The 18,707-nt window shown below is 45.4% G+C and overlaps 1 protein-coding gene across 1 annotated transcript; it reads right to left on the reverse strand.

Annotated features, from left to right (window-relative positions):
* Positions 1-1,126: 1,126 nt before the first annotated feature.
* RASL11B (RAS like family 11 member B) lies at positions 1,127-4,288 on the reverse strand. Its single transcript, XM_077279772.1, has 4 exons — positions 3,954-4,288; positions 3,460-3,516; positions 3,278-3,354; positions 1,127-2,359 (listed from the first exon to the last, which is right to left on the reverse strand). Exons 1-4 carry the CDS (start codon positions 4,093-4,095, stop codon positions 1,892-1,894), a joined length of 744 nt encoding a protein of 247 aa, XP_077135887.1. The 5' UTR covers positions 4,096-4,288; the 3' UTR covers positions 1,127-1,891.
* Positions 4,289-18,707: the final 14,419 nt, after the last annotated feature.

The following is an 18,707-nucleotide window of genomic DNA, read 5'->3' on the forward strand; positions in this document are numbered from 1 at the left end:
AATGGATTTTGACCGATATTGATTGCTGGACGGTGTTCTCATTAATCATGTTTTGTATAATTGTTAAATGATGTGTCTGCATTCACCCCCCACCACAAAGATGGAGACTCACAGTAACCCGGGTCCTGTCTCATTAGACCCAGACTTAGCAATTTATAGTGTCTATACAGAAAAGAATGTGCATACATTATATACATACAGTATATATATTGTGTGTAGTGTACCGTATATCACAGGAAGCTGGTGTTCACATCCACCTGGGCAGATGAGTCCTTACATGATAGGCTTTATATTTCTTCACAATGATGGATAAATTTTTCTACAAGAAGCTACATAAAGAATTTGGGTTCTTACTTTTAGTGTCCTCTGATCTGCATACTGTTGTACTAACTAATAGTAATGGAGTCACTGGTTCTTCACACTGCAAATCCATAACCTGTACATGTGTGTCTCTCCCAGGTCAATGGTTATTGAAGATGCAGTTTATTGGGAATTATGGCTTTTCGGGGCCTAAAATGAACAAGTATGCACAATCTATAGGATTGCATTGTCATATATTGTGTTTGTAGGGCCCAATGCAATGACTAACAGGACAGTAACCTTTTTACTTAGTGTGGAACTAAATTAAAGACACCATGTCAATTTCCATCATCTTTTGTTGAGTTTTGTGGTCTCAACGTCTAAAAGTGACTTTGCCTCATTCAAGCCTCTCCTCTTCCATACTACGTATAAATCGGGAATATATTTAATTATGGGTCTCGGTTTACCCCATTATTATTTGTTGTTGTATCAAAGTTTATTTCTAATAGATGAACAACTTCACGAAATGTGCAACGTATCTCCAACAGGAAGAGATGTCCAGTGGAAAGTTACATAGAGCGGTTCTCCTACTGGTGGCACTGGGAAATCAGTTTTCGGCATTCTGGAAGGGAGCCATTTTGCTTTCTAGAAAATGAGAGGTTTAGTAAATATATCATTTGCATTGTGTTGCATGTTATCTACAGTGGTGAAACTTCTGTTGCAGCTCCTCGCCCTGAATGTTGCATTTCTAAAGGGTGGAATACTGGAATTACGTTTATTTTAGTAAACATACATTTTTTAACAATGAAAGACAGATAAACTTGAATTAAAAAAGCAGCCTCATAGGCATTTATTGTACACAAAAATAAATAAGTTACAATTTACAAAGTAAAAAAGCACAAGTGGCTTTTAAAGTGCAATTCAGTCTTAGCTGGATAATTTTTAGACTCTTAAGAGACTTAAATTATAGTCCATCAACTGAGTGTCTCTTAGAATTCAGAACTGAAGCCAGCGCCCCCCAATGTCTGCAGGATAAAGCCCCCCAAACATTACTCGGTTTGCCACGGTAAGGAAAAGTGCAGTTACAAAGCCCATTTATACAAAGCTTTATGATAGACCGAGCTGACGTCATACGGATACATCTGAAGTTTTTAGCGGCGTATTATGAACCACAATCATCTCCTCTAAGATCTGCATATAGAGATCTCCAACAACAGCAAGTCATGGTGTATAAAAAGTACAATGTACACTGTGGTAAGAGGAAAACCCAAAAATAGGGATGTCCGCTACATCAAAAATGTTCTCCAACTTTCACCCATCGTATTTAGTGTGAATCCCACATTTTGAGTTCACAAATGTGTCCATTAATTATCACATTTTTCGAGTGACCACGCAATTCCAGCCAATCATGTGTCTGGTGTCCATTGGCCACTTATCCTATCAGCTTTACTCCTCTGTGCTGCAGAAAACGGTTCCTCGGAAGCCTTCATGTCACTCATGAGCCTCCAATGTCAAACATAACCCGTGGTTGCAACCTCACAAGCTCTCTTGTTTGGAAGAACAGAAAGAACAGTCGCCCTGCGTAGATTCTTCAGACGGAGGTGGCAGTCCTCACTTTTGCCGACAGGACCTGCTTAAAGCGCCTCTTCAAGTCCTGCATGTTTGGAGACTTTGGCCGAGGGATGATGGAATTTTTCCTCTTCTCGGGTGTGCAGGCGGTTCGATGTTTGCTGATCTCCTTACAAAGTACTTGAAACGCGTTGTACACGTCAATATAGTTCTCGCTCACGCTGACTTCGTAGAACGTGCAGCCCAACATGTTGGCCAGCTGAAGTCCATGCTGCGGTTCCACCTCCTTGAGGTGCAGGAGGTCCGCTTTGTTGGCAACGATGACAACGGGAATCCTGATATTGGGGTGCAGCTGACGCACGTGTTGGTGAAGGTGGTTGATAAGCTCATAGCTCTTACAGTCTGTGATGGAGAAGACGATGACAACAGCATCTGCCCATCGAATGGATCTGTTCAGCTGCTCATTACACTCCAGTCTCTGCTCTTGGACCTAAAGGACAAAGGGAAAAAATAAATAAGACGAGGCAATTCCAAATGTGATGTTAAAACAGTTTACAGGAAAAATGGATTTTCCAGCTTCGCACCAAGACAAGTTCCAGAGAACACTTAGCCCAAGCGTATGCTAGATCAATCTATCTGCTCCCTCACCTTCCTAACCTAATGGATGTTGATGCAGCTGCAGGATCTGGAATCAGATACAGTGGCGGCTTCAATTCTCCAGTGGAATGTACAGCGAGGAGCAGGGGGAAGACTTTGTAGTGGGGCAGAAAGGGAAATGAGCTGGCTAGACAGAGAGTCTGGAAAGTGAAAAGATAGAAGCTGGAAGCATTTCCATCTGGACAGCTGCCCAATCCCAACTGCGAGGAGCAAAAAGCACTTAGATGCTGGATATGTACTAGACTGAATGAGGGAAGGAGCCCGCACCCAGGACGCGAGGGAAGGAGCCCGCACCCAGGACGCGAGGGAAGGAGCCCGCACCCAGGACGCGAGGGAAGGAGCCCGCACCCAGGACGCGAGGGAAGGAGCCCGCACCCAGGACGCGAGGGAAGGAGCCCGCACCCAGGACGCGAGGGAAGGAGCCCGCACCCAGGACGCGAGGGAAGGAGCCCGCACCCAGGACACTCACAAGGCTTGGGTGCAGTTCAAAAGTTCAGGGACCTACAGATGTAGCAGAGGTGAGTGCGTCGTTCATCATGTCGGGCAACCACTACATTTAGACAATCCAGTCCTATATAATACTACGACAACAAGCACAGCTCTGCTGCATCTATATAAGACAGTCAAAGCCTTCTCTCTAGGAAAAGTGAGGGAACGTGGAGCCTTCTTATACAGGTGCTACCATCAATAATAGAGACACACTATAAACTACATGTGAGCTACTAGAACATTAGTCAGAGTCTGCACCCACCTGTACCCCCGGCGTGTCCTGCACCTGGATGGCCAGAGTCATCCCATCGATCTGGACTTGTCTGCTGTACAGGTTTCCTGGGGAAACAATAAGACACTTCAGTGACCGCGCGGCTGTATGGCGATGAGCAGGGCTCTGTCATTACGTGGGACGCAGAGACGCTAGTACAGGACATTTCTTACCTGCATTCCGCTCGTAGTCTCCAATAAAACGCTTGGTGAGAAATCGGACGACCAGAGCTGCAAGAAAGGAAACAGACGGGATCAGAAAGCTGCACACACACTAAGCCATGGGCGGCAGCAGGTAGTGATGCCTTCCAGTGCACAGATCATCTACATTACAATGCTCCAGCCCTGAAACCAACCCCCCCAGTGGTACTGCAGGTACCAGCAATACACATGGGATAGTGGCTGCACTGTTACGGGGTACACTCCGTGCCGCCTCTGGTGGAGATAGGAGGGCTCAGGTGTAGGGACCCGTTTGGACAGGAGATAACAGATCTAACCCCGTCCATCACCCAGAGATTTCCAGAACTTCACCATGTAACGCCAACAGCACTGCCAGCTCTGCTACATAGGTGACAGCGGGAAACTTTCTACACTAGAGATTAATCATAGGGACTGGTTTATAGTAACTCTATACTAGGATTTAAAGAGACAGTGACCACATCACTCACCTGTCTTGCCAACGCCACTGGCTCCCACCACAGCGATCTTGACGACCCTGCTGCCCCCCACACCATTGCTGGTGCCCGCACACTCAGTGCTGGTGGCAGGGGGGCACTCATTAATAGTGCACATGTTCTGGATGAGGCGCATGGCTGCGGGTATCGGAGAAGGGTGGAGATGAAGAGGACAGTAGTGCAGAGCCGTGTGTGTGCGCTGCTCCCGGTGTGTGCGCTGCTCCCGGTGTGGTGCTCCGCCGTATATCGCACGGTTACACTGCCGGAGATTATGAGGAGCAGAGCGCGGCGCCGGCTGTTTTGTCGCAGAGCGGTCACAAGATGTCACCGCCCATTCTATCCTCACAGCCTATCACAGGGTAAAATGACCGAAGCGGCCACGCCCCTTGCACCCTTCGCCCTATCAGAAGGCGCCGTCAGTGTTATTCCGTGGTTCTGTTGTGTAATGTTGGTGCACGCGTGAGTGCTGTGTCCTGGCCGTGCTGGGAGTTGTGGTTCTACAAGAAACGCGTTCCGAGGCTGGTAATGGCCATGAGACAGTCACTGCTGGTATCATATAATAATGATGGAAATGTGGCAATCCGGAGAACTGTACGAGCTTCCACTATAGAGGGGATTTATAATATTTATATGTCTGTATACATAATACACTACAGGGAAAATAACGTGTATTTATAATAAATATGACTATATAATACACTGTATACATTTATAAACTATTGATTTATGTAACTTCTGTAGTGACCATAAAGTAGAAGCGGAAATTAGATTGTCAGCTGTAAAGCCAAGCTGTCCCTCCATCATAGCCCCTTATACTAATCATTTCTATTCCGAGGCATTTTACCCCCGAGACTCCACAATGCCCTTGTGCCGTGATGAGTGAGGAGTCACTGACAGACGCCATGTGCCCGGCTCCCTATGGAGGTGCCACTCTCCTCAGCACCACTAGGGGGCGAGCTGGGAGCTGCCCGGGGGCTCACACGTGACCCTCCTGGTATTATAGGATTGCCAGGCTCCGTGTACCACCTAGTGGTGGCAATGTGCTACACCACCATCATCAGATAAATCTCACCCAAAAGATGCTGAGCCATCAGGGCAGATTGCTTACATGTACAATAGCGGCGCTTTTTTATCTCCCGTGGGGCTTATTCAGATGTGGGTGATTTTTCTTGTACACAAAAAACTGATTTTCATCAGTGCTTTTGATCATCACTGTTTCGCCAGCCAGTGTCAGTTTTTGCCATCAGTGTCTCACCATTTATTTTTTTTGCATGCAAGAAAAAAGGACCTGATGGAAATATTTCAAGATTTTCCTAATTAACCATCAGTGAGAAGCGTCCAGCACTGGGATGCCATCAGGGCACTGCGCCGACGTGAACAGCCCGATAACCAATAATGGGCGCCTTATATCAGACAGTAATAGTCTGTATGACGTCTTATTAATCTAATTCCCACACTGCAAGATTATCCATTAATTAATGTCAGTTGTTCCGAATCATTTATTTTAGCTTCCATTTTTATCTTATTTTACATATTTTCACTTTTATATACAACTGTAATAAACATATGTATTTTGTCCATCAGTGGAATAATTTGCCCTGTTCTCCTTTCCAATCCCCTCAGTTTTGCCCTTCTAGTTTGAATCCACATATCCCAGGCTAGGCTGGCTACTGATGCTTTATATTTGTTATATCCCAGACAAGCACCATTTTGTCCATTACCTTATAGTTATGTTATTATTGATGTACTCACCCAATCTAGCACTTTTTTTCCCATTTTTTTCTGTTTTCTCTACTGTTTCCTTCAGCTTCACTTTTGAAAGAGGAGGGGACTTCTCTGCTCTCCCCCAGCAGGAGGATCTTGTTGTTCTCCTTGTCATGTCCCACACTTGGGAATCATACAGTAAGGTATTGTTGCTGTTACATTGCTATGTAATAAGGTTTGCCTTTTAGAAGTTTGTCCTCCCTCCCCCCGTCTGACTCCCTAGCTCTTTCCCTTCCTCTATGTCCCGCAGCTCTGGGTCACAATAGCCTACTGCTACTGTAATTGTGCATACAAGAACTCAGCTTGAAGATAACCTTCTCCTGGAATCTTCATACGTGCCTCCGCAGTCGAGTTCAAGCTATCTGATGAAATCTCGTAGTGTGAGTATTAGTACGTAGTGACATCCATAGAAACAGTGTCTGAAGAGCCTACACTCGCAGCACAGCTATGGTATGGTATGCTCTATAATAAACTCAGCTGTCACTTACCCTTCCTAGGTCCAGAAGTGCACCTGGGATTGTGACAGTAGTGACATCACGTCTAACAGATGATTTTCTTATTTTTAGTATGGCCACCAGAAATTAATGAAAAAAGATGAAAGAGTAAAGCTCTATAAGCATGCAATAACGTTTTTCTGGTTAGTTAGTAAAGGTATCACTCGTATAATTATTTTGTCTTTTTTTGTCATGTAGATCTATACCATATGGATAATATTAGAACATCTGCACATTTTCCAACATCCCATTCTAACTCCATAAGCATTAATATGGAGATGGGCTCTTTGCAGCTGTAACGGCTTCCGTTCTTCTGGGAAGAGTTTCTACAAGACTTAGTCTTTGGGAATATTTTGCCCTTTCATCTAGAAGAGCTTTTGTGAGGTTGGATGCTGCTGTTGGAAGAGAGGACTGACTATCTCCATTCTGTTTTGTTGCAGAGGTATTTCATGGAGTTGAGATGAGGGGTCTTTGTGTGTCCTGTAAAGTTTGTGCGATGGTGCAAAGTCATGGGGAAGAGAAAAGGATCTTCCCCAAACATTTTCCACAAAAGTTGGAGTCAGGGCCGGACTGGCCATCGGGCAGTTCTGGCAAATGCCAGAAGGGCCGATGGCAGTAGTGGGCCGCTCGAGTGTGCCACTGTCGGCACACTCCCCACGCTGTCGCGGCACACTCCCGGCCCCGCATTCAACTATACCGGCGTCATAGACGCCGGTACAGTTGAATGCAATGATGGAGGAGAGAGCGTCCGCTGACGCCCCCTCTCCCATCATTCCCCGCTCTGCCTGCCGCTGACACTGCGGGTGCGCGATGACGTCATATCATCGCGCACCTGCTGTGTGACCGGGCGGGCAGACTGCAGCTGCTGAGACCGGAGCCAGGAGCAGCGCGGGACACGAGGAGAGGTGAGTAGAGTGTTTGTTTTTTTTGATCAATGAGTGATGACTGCCTGCCTGCATTACATACTATGGGGGCTGCATGCCTGCATTACATTCTATGGGGGCTGCCTGCCTGCATTACATTCTATGGGGGCTGCCTGCCTGCATTACATTCTATGGGGGCTGCCTGCCTGCATTACATTCTATGGGGGCTGCCTGCCTGCATTACATTCTATGGGGGGTGCCTGCCTGCATTACATTCTATGGGGGCTGCCTGCCTGCATTACATTCTATGGGGGCTGCCTGCCTGCATTACATTCTATGGGGGCTGCCTGCCTGCATTACATTCTATGGGGGCTGCCTGCCTGCATTACATTCTATGGGGGCTGCCTGCCTGCATTACATTCTATGGGGGCTGCCTGCCTGCATTACATTGTATGGTGGCTGCCTGCATTACATTCCATGGGCCTGTGCTGCATTATATTCTATGGGGCTGGCTGCATTCCATTCCATGGGCCTGTGCTGCATTATATTCTATGGGGCTGGCTGCATTCCATTCCATGGGCCTGTGCTGCATTATATTCTATGGGGCTGGCTGCATTCCATTCTATGGGCCTGTGCTGCATTATATTCTATGGGGCTGTGCTGCATTACATTCTATGGGGCTGTGCTGCATTACATTCTATGGGGCTGTGCTGCATTACATTCTATGGGGCTGTGCTGCATTACATTCTATGGGGGCTGCCTGCATTACATTCTATGGGGCTGTGCTGCATTACATTCTATGGGGGCTGCCTGCATTACATTCTATGGGGGCTGCCTGCATTACATTCTATGGGGGCTGTGCTGCATTATATTGTATGGTGGCTGCGCCTGCATTACATTCTATGGGCCTGTGCTGCATTATATTCTATGGGGGCTGGCTGCATTCCATTCCATGGGCCTGTGCTGCATTATATTCTATGGGGCTGGCTGCGTTCCATTCCATGGGCCTGTGCTGCATTATATTCTATGGGGCTGGCTGCATTCCATTCCATGGGCCTCTGCTGCATTATATTCTATGGGGCTGGCTGCATTCCATTCTATGGGCATGTGCTGCATTATATTCTATGGGGCTGTGCTGCATTACATTCTATGGGGCTGTGCTGCATTACATTCTATGGGGCTGTGCTGCATTACATTCTATGGGGCTGTGCTGCATTACATTCTATGGGGGCTGCCTGCATTACATTCTATGGGGGCTGCCTGCATTACATTCTATGGGGGCTGTGCTGCATTATATTGTATGGTGGCTGCCTGCATTACATTCTATGGGGGCTGGCTGCATTCCATTCCATGGGCCTGTGCTGCATTATATTCTATGGGGCTGGCTGCATTCCATTCCATGGGCCTGTGCTGCATTATATTCTATGGGGCTGGCTGCATTCCATTCTATGGGCCTGTGCTGCATTATATTCTATGGGGCTGGCTGCATTACATTGTATGGTGGCTGTGCTGCATTATATTGTATGGGGCTGTGCTGCATTATATTCTATGGGGCTGTGCTGTATTATATTCTATGGGGCTGGGCTGCATTAAATTCTATGGGGCTGTGCTGCATTAAATTCTATGGGGCTGGCTGCATTACATTCTATGGGGGCTGTGCTGCATTACATTCTATGGGGACTGTGCTGCATTAAATTCTATGGGGCTGTTCTGTATTACATTCTATGGGGCTGGCTGCATTACATTCTATGGGGGCTGTGCTGCATTACATTCTATGGGGGCTGTGCTGTATTACATTCTATGGGGGCTGTGCTGTATTACATTCTATGGGGGCTGTGCTGTATTATAGTCTATGGGGGCTGTGCTGTATTACATTCTATGGGGACTGAGCTGTAATGCTGGATACAGCTGTAATTATATGTTATATAGTCGTGTTACACTCCCCTCACTTCTTGTAGCCTACAAGTGTACAAAGATATTATACAGTCACCATGCGACAAGTGGGCCTGTGTGACTTCAAATGCCAGGGCTGAATTTTAGTCCCAGTCCGGCCCTGGTTGGAGTCATACAATTGTCAAAAATGTCTTGGTATACAGAGGAGCTTTGCAAGGCTTAAAAGTCCCCTCACCTTGGCATGTCAGGCTTGACATGTCACTCTCCCCTTGGATCCTTGGTATACTGAAGACTTCTCTTTCCTGGAACTAAAGGGCCTAATACAACCCCTGAAAAGCAACCAAATATCATTATCCCTTCTTCACCAAACTTTACAGTTGGCACAGTGTAGTCAGGCAGGTAATGTTCTTCTGGTATTGACCAAACCCAGACTCATCCATGTGACCGCCAGGTAAAGAAGGGTTATTCATTGCTCCACAAAAAATGTTTCTGCCACTTTACACCACTCCATCTGACGCTTGGTATTGTGCTTGGTGATGTATGGCTTGTATGCAGCTGTTCGGCCCTTGAAACCCATGTTAAGAAGGTCGTAGCAATTGTTTTTGTGCTTATGTTTTGCCAGCGGAAGTTTGGGCTCTGTAGTTATTGAGTCAGCAGAGCAGGGGCGACTTTTATGCCTTATGGTGACGTCCTATTACTCCACGCTAGTATTAGTGAGTTCTGTAACGTGACCCATTGTCTCACAGATGTTAGTAAAGGCAGGCCGCACGGCAGGGGCAAAGTTTATACACCTGTGATAATGGGACTAAATAAAAAAGCCAAATTCAATGATTAACCCCTTCATGACCTTGCCGTTTTTTGCAATTCTGACCAGTGTCCCTTTATGAGGTAATAACTCAGGAACGCTTCAACAGATCCTAGCGATTCTGAGATTGTTTTTTCGTGACATATTGGGCTTCATGTTAGTGGTAAATTTAGGTCGATAATTTCTGAGTTTATTTGTGAAAAAAATGGAAATTTGGCAAAAATTTTGAAAATTTCGCAATTTTCACATTTTGAATTTTTATTCTGTTAAACCAGAGAGTTATGTGACACAAAATAGTTAATAAATAACATTTCCCACATGTCTACTTTACATCAGCACAATTTTGGAAACAAATTTTTTTTTTGCTAGGAAGTTATAAGGGTTAAAATTTGACCAGTGATTTCTCATTTTTACAACAAAATTTACAAAACCATTTTTTTTAGGGATCACCTCACATTTGAAGTCAGTTTGAGGGTTCTATATGGCTGAAAATACCCAAAAGTGACACCATTCTAAAAACTGCACCCCTCAAGGTGCTCAAAACCACATTCAAGAAGTTTATTAACCCTTCAGGTGTTTCACAGCAGCAGAAGCAACATGGAAGTAAAAAATGAACATTTAACTTTTTAGTCACAAAAATTATATTTTAGCGAAATTTTTTTATTTTCCCAAGGGTAAAAGGAGAAACTGGACCACGGACGTTGTTGTCCAATTTGTCCTGAGTACGCTGATACCTCATATGTGGGGGTAAACCACTGTTTGGGCGCACGGCAGGGCTCGGAAGGGAAGGAGCGCCATTTGACTTTTTCAATGAAAAATTGGCTCCAATCTTTAGCGGACACCATGTCGCGTTTGGAGAGCCCCCGTGTGCCTAAACATTGGAGCTCCCCCACAAGTGACCCCATTTTGGAAACTAGACCCCCCAAGGAACTTATCTAGAAGCATAGTGAGCACTTTAAACCCCCAGGTGCTTCACAAATTGATCCGTAAAAATGAAAAAGTACTTTTTTTTCACGAAAAAATTATTTTAGCTTCAATTTTTTCATTTTCACATGGGCAACAGGATAAAATGGATCCTAAATTTTGTTGGGCAATTTCTCCTGAGTACACCAATACCTCACATGTGGGGGTAAACCACTGTTTGGGCACATGGTAAGGCTCGGAAGGGAAGGAGCGCCATTTGACTTTTTGAATGAAAAATTATCTCCATCGTTAGCGGACACCATGTCGCGTTTGGAAAGCCCCTGTGTGCCTAAACATTGGAGCTCCTCCACAAGTGACCCCATTTTGGAAAGTAGACTTCCCAAGGAACTCATCTAGAGGCATAGTGAGCACTTTAAACCCCCAGGTGCTTCACAAATTGATCCGCAAAAATGAAAAAGTACTTTTTTTTCACACAAAATTTCTTTTAGCCTCAATTCTTTCATTTTCACATGGGCAACAGGATAAAATGGATCCTAAAATTTGTTGGGCAATTTCTCCTGAGTATGCCGATACCTCATATGTGGGGGTAAACCACTGTTTGGGTGCACGGCAAGGCTCGGAAGGGGAGGCGTGCCATTTCACTTTTTGAATGGAAAATTAGCTCCAATCGTTAGCGGACACCATGTCGCGTTTGGAGAGCCCCTGTGTGCCTAAACATTGGAGCTCCCCTATAAGTGACCCCATTTTGGAAACTAGACCCCCCAAGGAACTTATCTAGATGCATAGTAAACACTTATAACCCCCAGGTGCTTCACAGAAGTTTATAACGCAGAGCCGTGAAAATAAAAAAATAATTTTTCTTTCCTCAAAAATGATTTTTAGCCCATAATTTTTTATTTTCCCAAGGGTAATAGGAGAAATTGGACCCCAAATGTTGTTGTCCAGTTTGTCCTGAGTACGATGATACCCCATATGTGGGGGTAAACCACTGTTTGGGCGCACGGCAGGGCTCGGAAGGGAAGGCACGCCATTTGGCTTTTTGAATGGAAAATTAGCTCCAATCATTAGCGGACACCATGTCGCGTTTGGAGAGCCCCTGTGTGCCTAAACATTGGAGCTCCCGCACAAGTGGCCCCATTTTGGAAACTAGACCTCCCAAGGAACTAATCTAGATGTGTGGTGAGCACTTTGAACCCCCAAGTGCTTCACAGAAGTTTATAACGCAGAGCCATGAAAATAAAAAATAATTTTTCTTTTCTCAAAAATGATTTTTTAGCCCACAATTTTTTATTTTCCCAAGGGTAATAGGAGAAATTGGACCCCAAAAGTTGTTTTCCAGTTTCTCCTGAGTACGATGATACCCCATATGTGGGGGTAAACCACTGTTTTGGCACACGTCGGGGTTCGGAAGGGAAGTAGTGACGTTTTGAAATGCAGACTTTGATGGAATGCTCTGCGGGCGTCAGGTTGCGTTTGCAGAGCCCCTGATGTGCCTAAACAGTAGGAACTCCCCACAATTGACTCCATTTTGGAAACTAGACCCCCAAGGGAACTTATCTAGATGTGTGGTGAGCACTTTGAACCCCCAAGTGCTTCACAGAAGTTTATAACGCAGAGCCGTGAAAATAAAAAATGTGTTTCCTTTCCTCAAAAATATTTTTTTAGCCCAGAATTTTTTATTTTTGCAAGAGTAACAGGAGAAATTGGACCCCAAAAGTTGTTGTCCAGTTTCTCCTGAGTACGCTGATACCCCATATGTGGGGGTAAACCACTGTTTGGGTACATGCCGGGGCTCGGAAGGGAAGTAGTGACGTTTTGGAATGCAGACTTTGATGGAATGGTCTGCGGGCATCATGTTACGTTTGCAGAGCCCCTGATATGCCTAAACAGTAGAAACCCCCCACAAGTGACCCCATTTTGGAAACTAGACCTCCCAAGGAACTTATCTAGATGTGTGGTGAGCACGTTCAACCCCCAAGTGCTTCACAGAAGTTTACAACGCAGAGCCGTGAAAATAAAAAATCATTTTTCTTTCCTCAAAAAAGATGTTTTAGCAAGCAATTTTTTATTTTCACAAGGGTAACAGGAGAATTTGGACCCCAATATTTGTTGCCCAGTTTGTTGTGAGTACGCTGATACCCCATATGTGGGGGTAAACCACTGTTTGGGCACACGTCAGGGCTCGGAAGGGAAGTAGTGACATTTGAAATGCAGACTTTGATGGAATAATCTGCGGGCGTCACATTGCATTTGCAGAGCCCCTGATGTGCCTAAACAGTAGAAACACCCCACAAGTGACCCCATTTTGGAAACTAGACCCCCGAAGGAACTTATCTAGATGTGTGGTGAGCACTTTCAACCCCCAAGTGCTTCACAGAAGTTTATAACGCAGAGCCGTGAAAATAAAAAATAATTGTTCTTTCCTCAAAAATTATGTTTTAGCAAGTAATTTTTTATTTTTGCAAGGGTAACAGGAGAAATTGGACCCCAACAGTTGTTGCCCAGTTTGTCCTGAGTACGCTGGTACCCCAAATGTGGGGGTAAACCACTGTTTGGGCGCACGTCGGGGCTTGGAAGGGCGGGAGCACCATTTGACTTTTTGAACGCAAGATTGGCTGGAATCAATGGTGGCGCCATGTTGCGTTTGGAGACCCCTGATGTGCCTAAAACAGTGGAAACCCCTCAATTCTAACTTCAACACTAACCCCAACACACCCCTAATCCTAATCCCAACTGTAGCCATAACCCTAATCACAACCCTAACCCCAACACACCCCTAACCACAACCCTAACCGCAACACAACTGTAACCCTAATTCCAACCCTAATCCTAACCCTAATCCCAACCGTAACCCTAATCCCAACCCTAACCACAACTGTAACCCCAACACACCCCTAACCCTATCCGTAACCCTAACCACAAGCCTATTCTTAACCCTATTTCCAACCCTAGCCCTAATTCCAACCCTAACCCTAAGGGTATGTGCCCACGTTGCGGATTCGTGTGAGATTTTTCCGCACGATTTTTGAAAAATCTGCAGGTAAAAGGCACTGCGTTTTGCCTGCGGATTTACAGCAGATTTCCAGTGTTTTTTTGTGCGGATTTCACCTGCGGATTCCTATTGAGGAACAGGTGTAAACCGCTGCGGAATCCGCACAAAGAATTGACATGCTGCGGAAAATACAATGCAGCGTTTCTGCACGGAATTTTCCGCACCATGGGCACAGCAGATTTGGTTTTCCTTAGGTGTACATGGTACTGTAAACCTGATGGAAAACTGCTTCGAATTCGCAGCGGCCAATCCGCTGCGGATCCGCGGCCAATCCGCGGCCAATCCGCTGCCAATCCGCTGCAGATCCGCGGCCAATCCGCTGCGGATCCGCTGCCGATCCGCTGCGGATCCGCGGCCAATCCGCTGCAGATCCGCGGCCAATCCGCTGCGGATCCGCTGCCGATCCGCTGCGGATCCGCGGCCGATCCGCTGCCTATCCGCTGCAGATCCGCGGCCAATCCGCTGCGGATCCACTGCGGATCCGCGGCCGATCCGCTGCGGATCCGCGGCCGATCCGCTGCGGATCCGCGGCCGATCCGCTGCGGATCCGCTGCCGATCCGCTGCGGATCCGCGGCCCATCCGCTGCGGATCCGCGGCCGATCCGCTGCGGATCCGCTGCCGATCCGCTGCGGATCCGCGGCCGATCCGCTGCCGATATTTTCTTTATTTTATTATTGTCCCTACCTATGGGGGTGATAAAGGGGGGGGTTTATTTATTATTTTTTTATTTTGATCGCTGTGGTAGAACCTACCACAGCGATCAAAATGTACCTGTAACGAATCTGCCAGCCTGCAGATTCGGCGGGCGTACTGAGCATGCGCCCGCCATTTTCCAAGATGGCGGCGCCCAGCGAGGAGACGGCCGGACACCGGGAGGATCGGTAAGTATGAGGGGGTGGTGGGGGGGTGGATCGGAGCACAGGGGGGGGGGATTGGAGGACGGGGGGAGCGGACAGGAGCACGGGGGAGCGGACAGGAGCACGGGGGAGCGAACAGGGGGACGGAGGGGGGTACCTGACAGAACGGACGACTGGGGAGGAGATCGGGGGCGGTGGGGGGGGCCAGTACATGATTTCCAGCCATGGCAGATGCTATTGCAGCATCGGCCATGGCTGGATTGCAATATTTCACCATTTTCATAGGTGAAATATTGCAAATTGCTCTGATTGGCTGTTGCACTTTCAACAGCCAATCAGAGCGATCGTAGCCACGTGGGGACAAAGCCACCCCCCCTAGGCTGAAGTACAACTCCCCCTCTCCCTGCAGATCGGGTAAAATAGGAATTAACCCTTTCACCCGATCTGCAGGGATGCGATCATTCCATGACGCCGCATAGGCGTCATGGGTCGGGAAGGGGTTAAGATCTGTCCCAATACTTTTGTCCATATAGTGTATCAGGGAATAGGGGTAATATTTTGCATCGTTTGACTTGTCCTCACAGAGTTTGTTACTATGTATCAGATAAGACAATCCTCTGTGAGCGGAACCTCTGCACCAATGTCCTGGACTCCAGGTCGATGGCTTTTACTGACAACTGCATGAGAAACAGCCGGGAAGGATCTTCAGCCTCTGAATATAAACAATCCGGCAAGAGCTGGAAAACAGAAAATAAAGTGAAAGGTAAATGATAATGCAGCATAACCTTTGTTATACAGAGATACAGCTGTATTTACATCAAATCAATAAATCCTTTCCAGCTGCCTGTGAGGCGGTGGTCCTACCCGGTGGTCAGCTTGGGGCTACATATGAGTTGTAGTGTGGACTGAGGCATGTTATGTGCTCCTGGGCGACCTCTCAACTCCTAACCTCGTAGCCCACTACCTGCCACCTCTCCACCTGTCCGGTCCATGGACCTCAGTACACAGTATTGCATAAGGCACTGTGCTTGTGTGATGTTTAGCTACCTCAGACCTTTAATTATAATTTATTAGGATCCATTAAGAAAAACTATAATTGCCTGATTTCATGAACATTTTCCTGGAATTCTAATTTGGTGCTATTAATTGAGGGTAATAGTTTTGTTCTTTCCAAATAAATTAAAGCTGACAGTTTGTCATCCGCCGCGCTCCCCCTCCTTCTACTTATTTTTAGACTTGGCACCTTGCATGAGATGTAATCATACCAATGCTCCTAGGTATAAAAGTGTGTTATAATAAAATCCACACACAGAGCTTTTAGCTGCTGGCACATGATACATAAGTAGTGACATTACACCACAGTGTAGGAGGACAGGGGACCAGGGCTGCCATCAGTAATTTCAGGGCCCCTTGAGACTCCACCCAGGCTCTACCCCCTGCCCAACTCCGCCTCCACCCCTCAAGCAATCCATCGTCCCACCGCCCACTCTTGGAAAAACTCCCCTTCTGGACCACATCTCCACCAATCACACATTAACAGTTCCCATCACCATATCACATACATAGCCAGCAGCTTTTGTTTTAGCCAAAAGATTTTTTAAGCCGCCACCCCAGCAAGGACTCTCTTTTGGCAGGGCCCTACTCTACTCTATCCTATTAAACATTTATTAAAATACCTAATACCATCTTTTTAGGTATATTTTTATTTATTTTTCTTTAAGAGAATGTGTCACATACATATATTTTTTAAAATGACCAATAGTACCACATACAAGGGACCAATACTGTCATACCATGGACGGACCACATATTGCCATCACATAGTGACCGAATAATACCATATACAAGGAACAAATACCGCCGCACCGTGACCAGACCACATATTACCACCATATAGTGACTGAATAATACTACATACAAGGGCAAATACTGCCACATCATGACCGGACTACCTATTACCACCACATAGTGACTGAATAATGCCATATTCAAGGAACAAATACTGCCACACTATGACTAGACCACATAGTAACTGAATAATACCACATGCAAGGAACAAATACCGCCACACCATGACCAGACCACATATTACCACCACATAGTGACTGAATACTATAATACTGATCATTAACAATGTAACCTCAATGCTAATATTACCATAAATGCCATTATACACAGGAGCTCTATATATAGTGTCAGCGTACAGGTAATACAGTGATCATCAGTGACATTATACACAGGAGCTCTGTACATAGTATACAGTGTACAGGTAATACAGTGATCACCAGTCACATTATATACAAGCGCTCTGTATATAAAGGCAATATATGTAATACAGGGATCATCAGTAACATTATACACAGGAGCTCTGTATATAGTGTATAGTATACAGGTAATACAGGGATCACTAGTGACATTATACACAGGAGCTCTGTATGTAGTGTCAGTGTATAGGTATTACAGGGATCACCAGTGCTACTATACACAGGAGCTCTGTAAATAGTATGCAGTGTATAGCGTAAGTGTACAGGTAATACACGGACTCAACAATTACATCTCTAGTTAAAGTCTTCATCTTCGCTTTTCTTCTTCATCCAGCGTAGACCGCCATCACTTCTTCCAGCTATGACTCGTCTCTGCAGGAAATACAGTTATCTAGAGCCCCTCTTCCGGAGCACATGCCCCACTTTTTCCCCAACTTCTACACTACGCAGCTTAATACAGACATGCACCCACCATTAATATATAATTAATTATTATGCAACCCAACATTCCAAATATAAATTGTAATCCACCACTGTGCCCCCACCAACAATAATCACTTGCTCTCCCCCACCCTCAATTTATCATTATTTGCTGCCTCCCACTCTCAGTTCATCATCATTTGTTGTTCCCAGTCTCAATACATCATCATTTACTCCCCCACCATCAATTCATTACACAGGTCAGCAAAAAAAAAATTTTTTTCTGGTGTCCAAAATATTTTAATGAATTTGGGGTATTTTTGGGGTGCTGATTCTGAATATGCTATCAGTTTTGCCAGATTGGCTCAAGTTTTTGAGATTTTTGGTATCTTATTTATAGCACTTGTTGGTAAATGCGACGCATCATCTCATTAATTTCTTTGGATTAGTACTTGAACTGAGCAGTTCTCAATATAGTTTTGTGTTAATTAGTGTTCTAAAAGTTTGTTCATAGCTTGATTTTTGCACTAACTTTATGTTGTTGTCTGTTTTCCAGTGAAAAGCATGAACTCATCAAGAAGAAGTTGTCTTAACGATCCAGACTCATTCTGTTACATTTGTGGTGAATACACACTGCCAAAACATAGAAGAAACATAACAGACTTCGTAAAAAAAGTGTATTTTGCCTATTTTGGGGTTATGCTTGGGGACCAAGACAAGTTTTGGGCACCACACATAGTGTGCAAAGCATGTATCGAATTATTACGAAAATGGAGCAAAGGACAAAGAAAAAGCTTCAAATTTGGTGTTCCAATGGTGTGGAGAGAGCCAAAAAATCATCATGATGACTGTTATTTCTGTGCAGTGCAAGTGCAAGGATTCAATAAGCATAAGAAACGAAAATGGGAGTAACATGGAATCTGCAAGAAGGCCTGTCCCTCATTGTGAAGATGTGCCTGTACCTGTGTTTACCATAAATAACAGTCATCATGATGATTTTTTGGCTCTCTCCACACCATTGGAACACCAAATTTGAAGCTTTTTCTTTGTCCTTTGCTCCATTTTCGTAATAATTCGATACATGCTTTGCACACTATGTGTGGTGCCCAAAACTTGTCTTGGTCCCCAAGCATAACCCCAAAATAGGCAAAATACACTTTTTTTACGAAGTCTGTTATGTTTCTTCTATGTTTTGGCAGTGTGTATTCACCACAAATGTAACAGAATGAGTCTGGATCGTTAAGACAACTTCTTCTTGATGAGTTCATGCTTTTCACTGGAAAACAGACAACAACATAAAGTTAGTGCAAAAATCAAGCTATGAACAAACTTTTAGAACACTAATTAACACAAAACTATATTGAGAACTGCTCAGTTCAAGTACTAATCCAAAGAAATTAATGAGATGATG

The sequence above is a fragment of the Ranitomeya variabilis genome, chromosome 1 (assembly GCF_051348905.1).
Source record: "Ranitomeya variabilis isolate aRanVar5 chromosome 1, aRanVar5.hap1, whole genome shotgun sequence".
Taxonomy (NCBI): domain Eukaryota; kingdom Metazoa; phylum Chordata; class Amphibia; order Anura; family Dendrobatidae; genus Ranitomeya; species Ranitomeya variabilis.

What these genes read in the sequence shown, in the direction of transcription:
- RASL11B (XM_077279772.1), bottom strand. Translation starts at nt 4,095, where the DNA reads ATGCGCCTCATCCAGAACATGTGCACTATTAATGAGTGCCCCCCTGCC. An exon ending in CAGTGGCGTTGGCAAGACAG is followed by an intron (nt 3,517 to 3,953) that starts GTGAGTGATGTG and finishes CCTTTCTTGCAG; the next exon opens with CTCTGGTCGTCCGATTTCTC. An exon ending in AGACTACGAGCGGAATGCAG is followed by an intron (nt 3,355 to 3,459) that starts GTAAGAAATGTC and finishes TTGTTTCCCCAG; the next exon opens with GAAACCTGTACAGCAGACAA.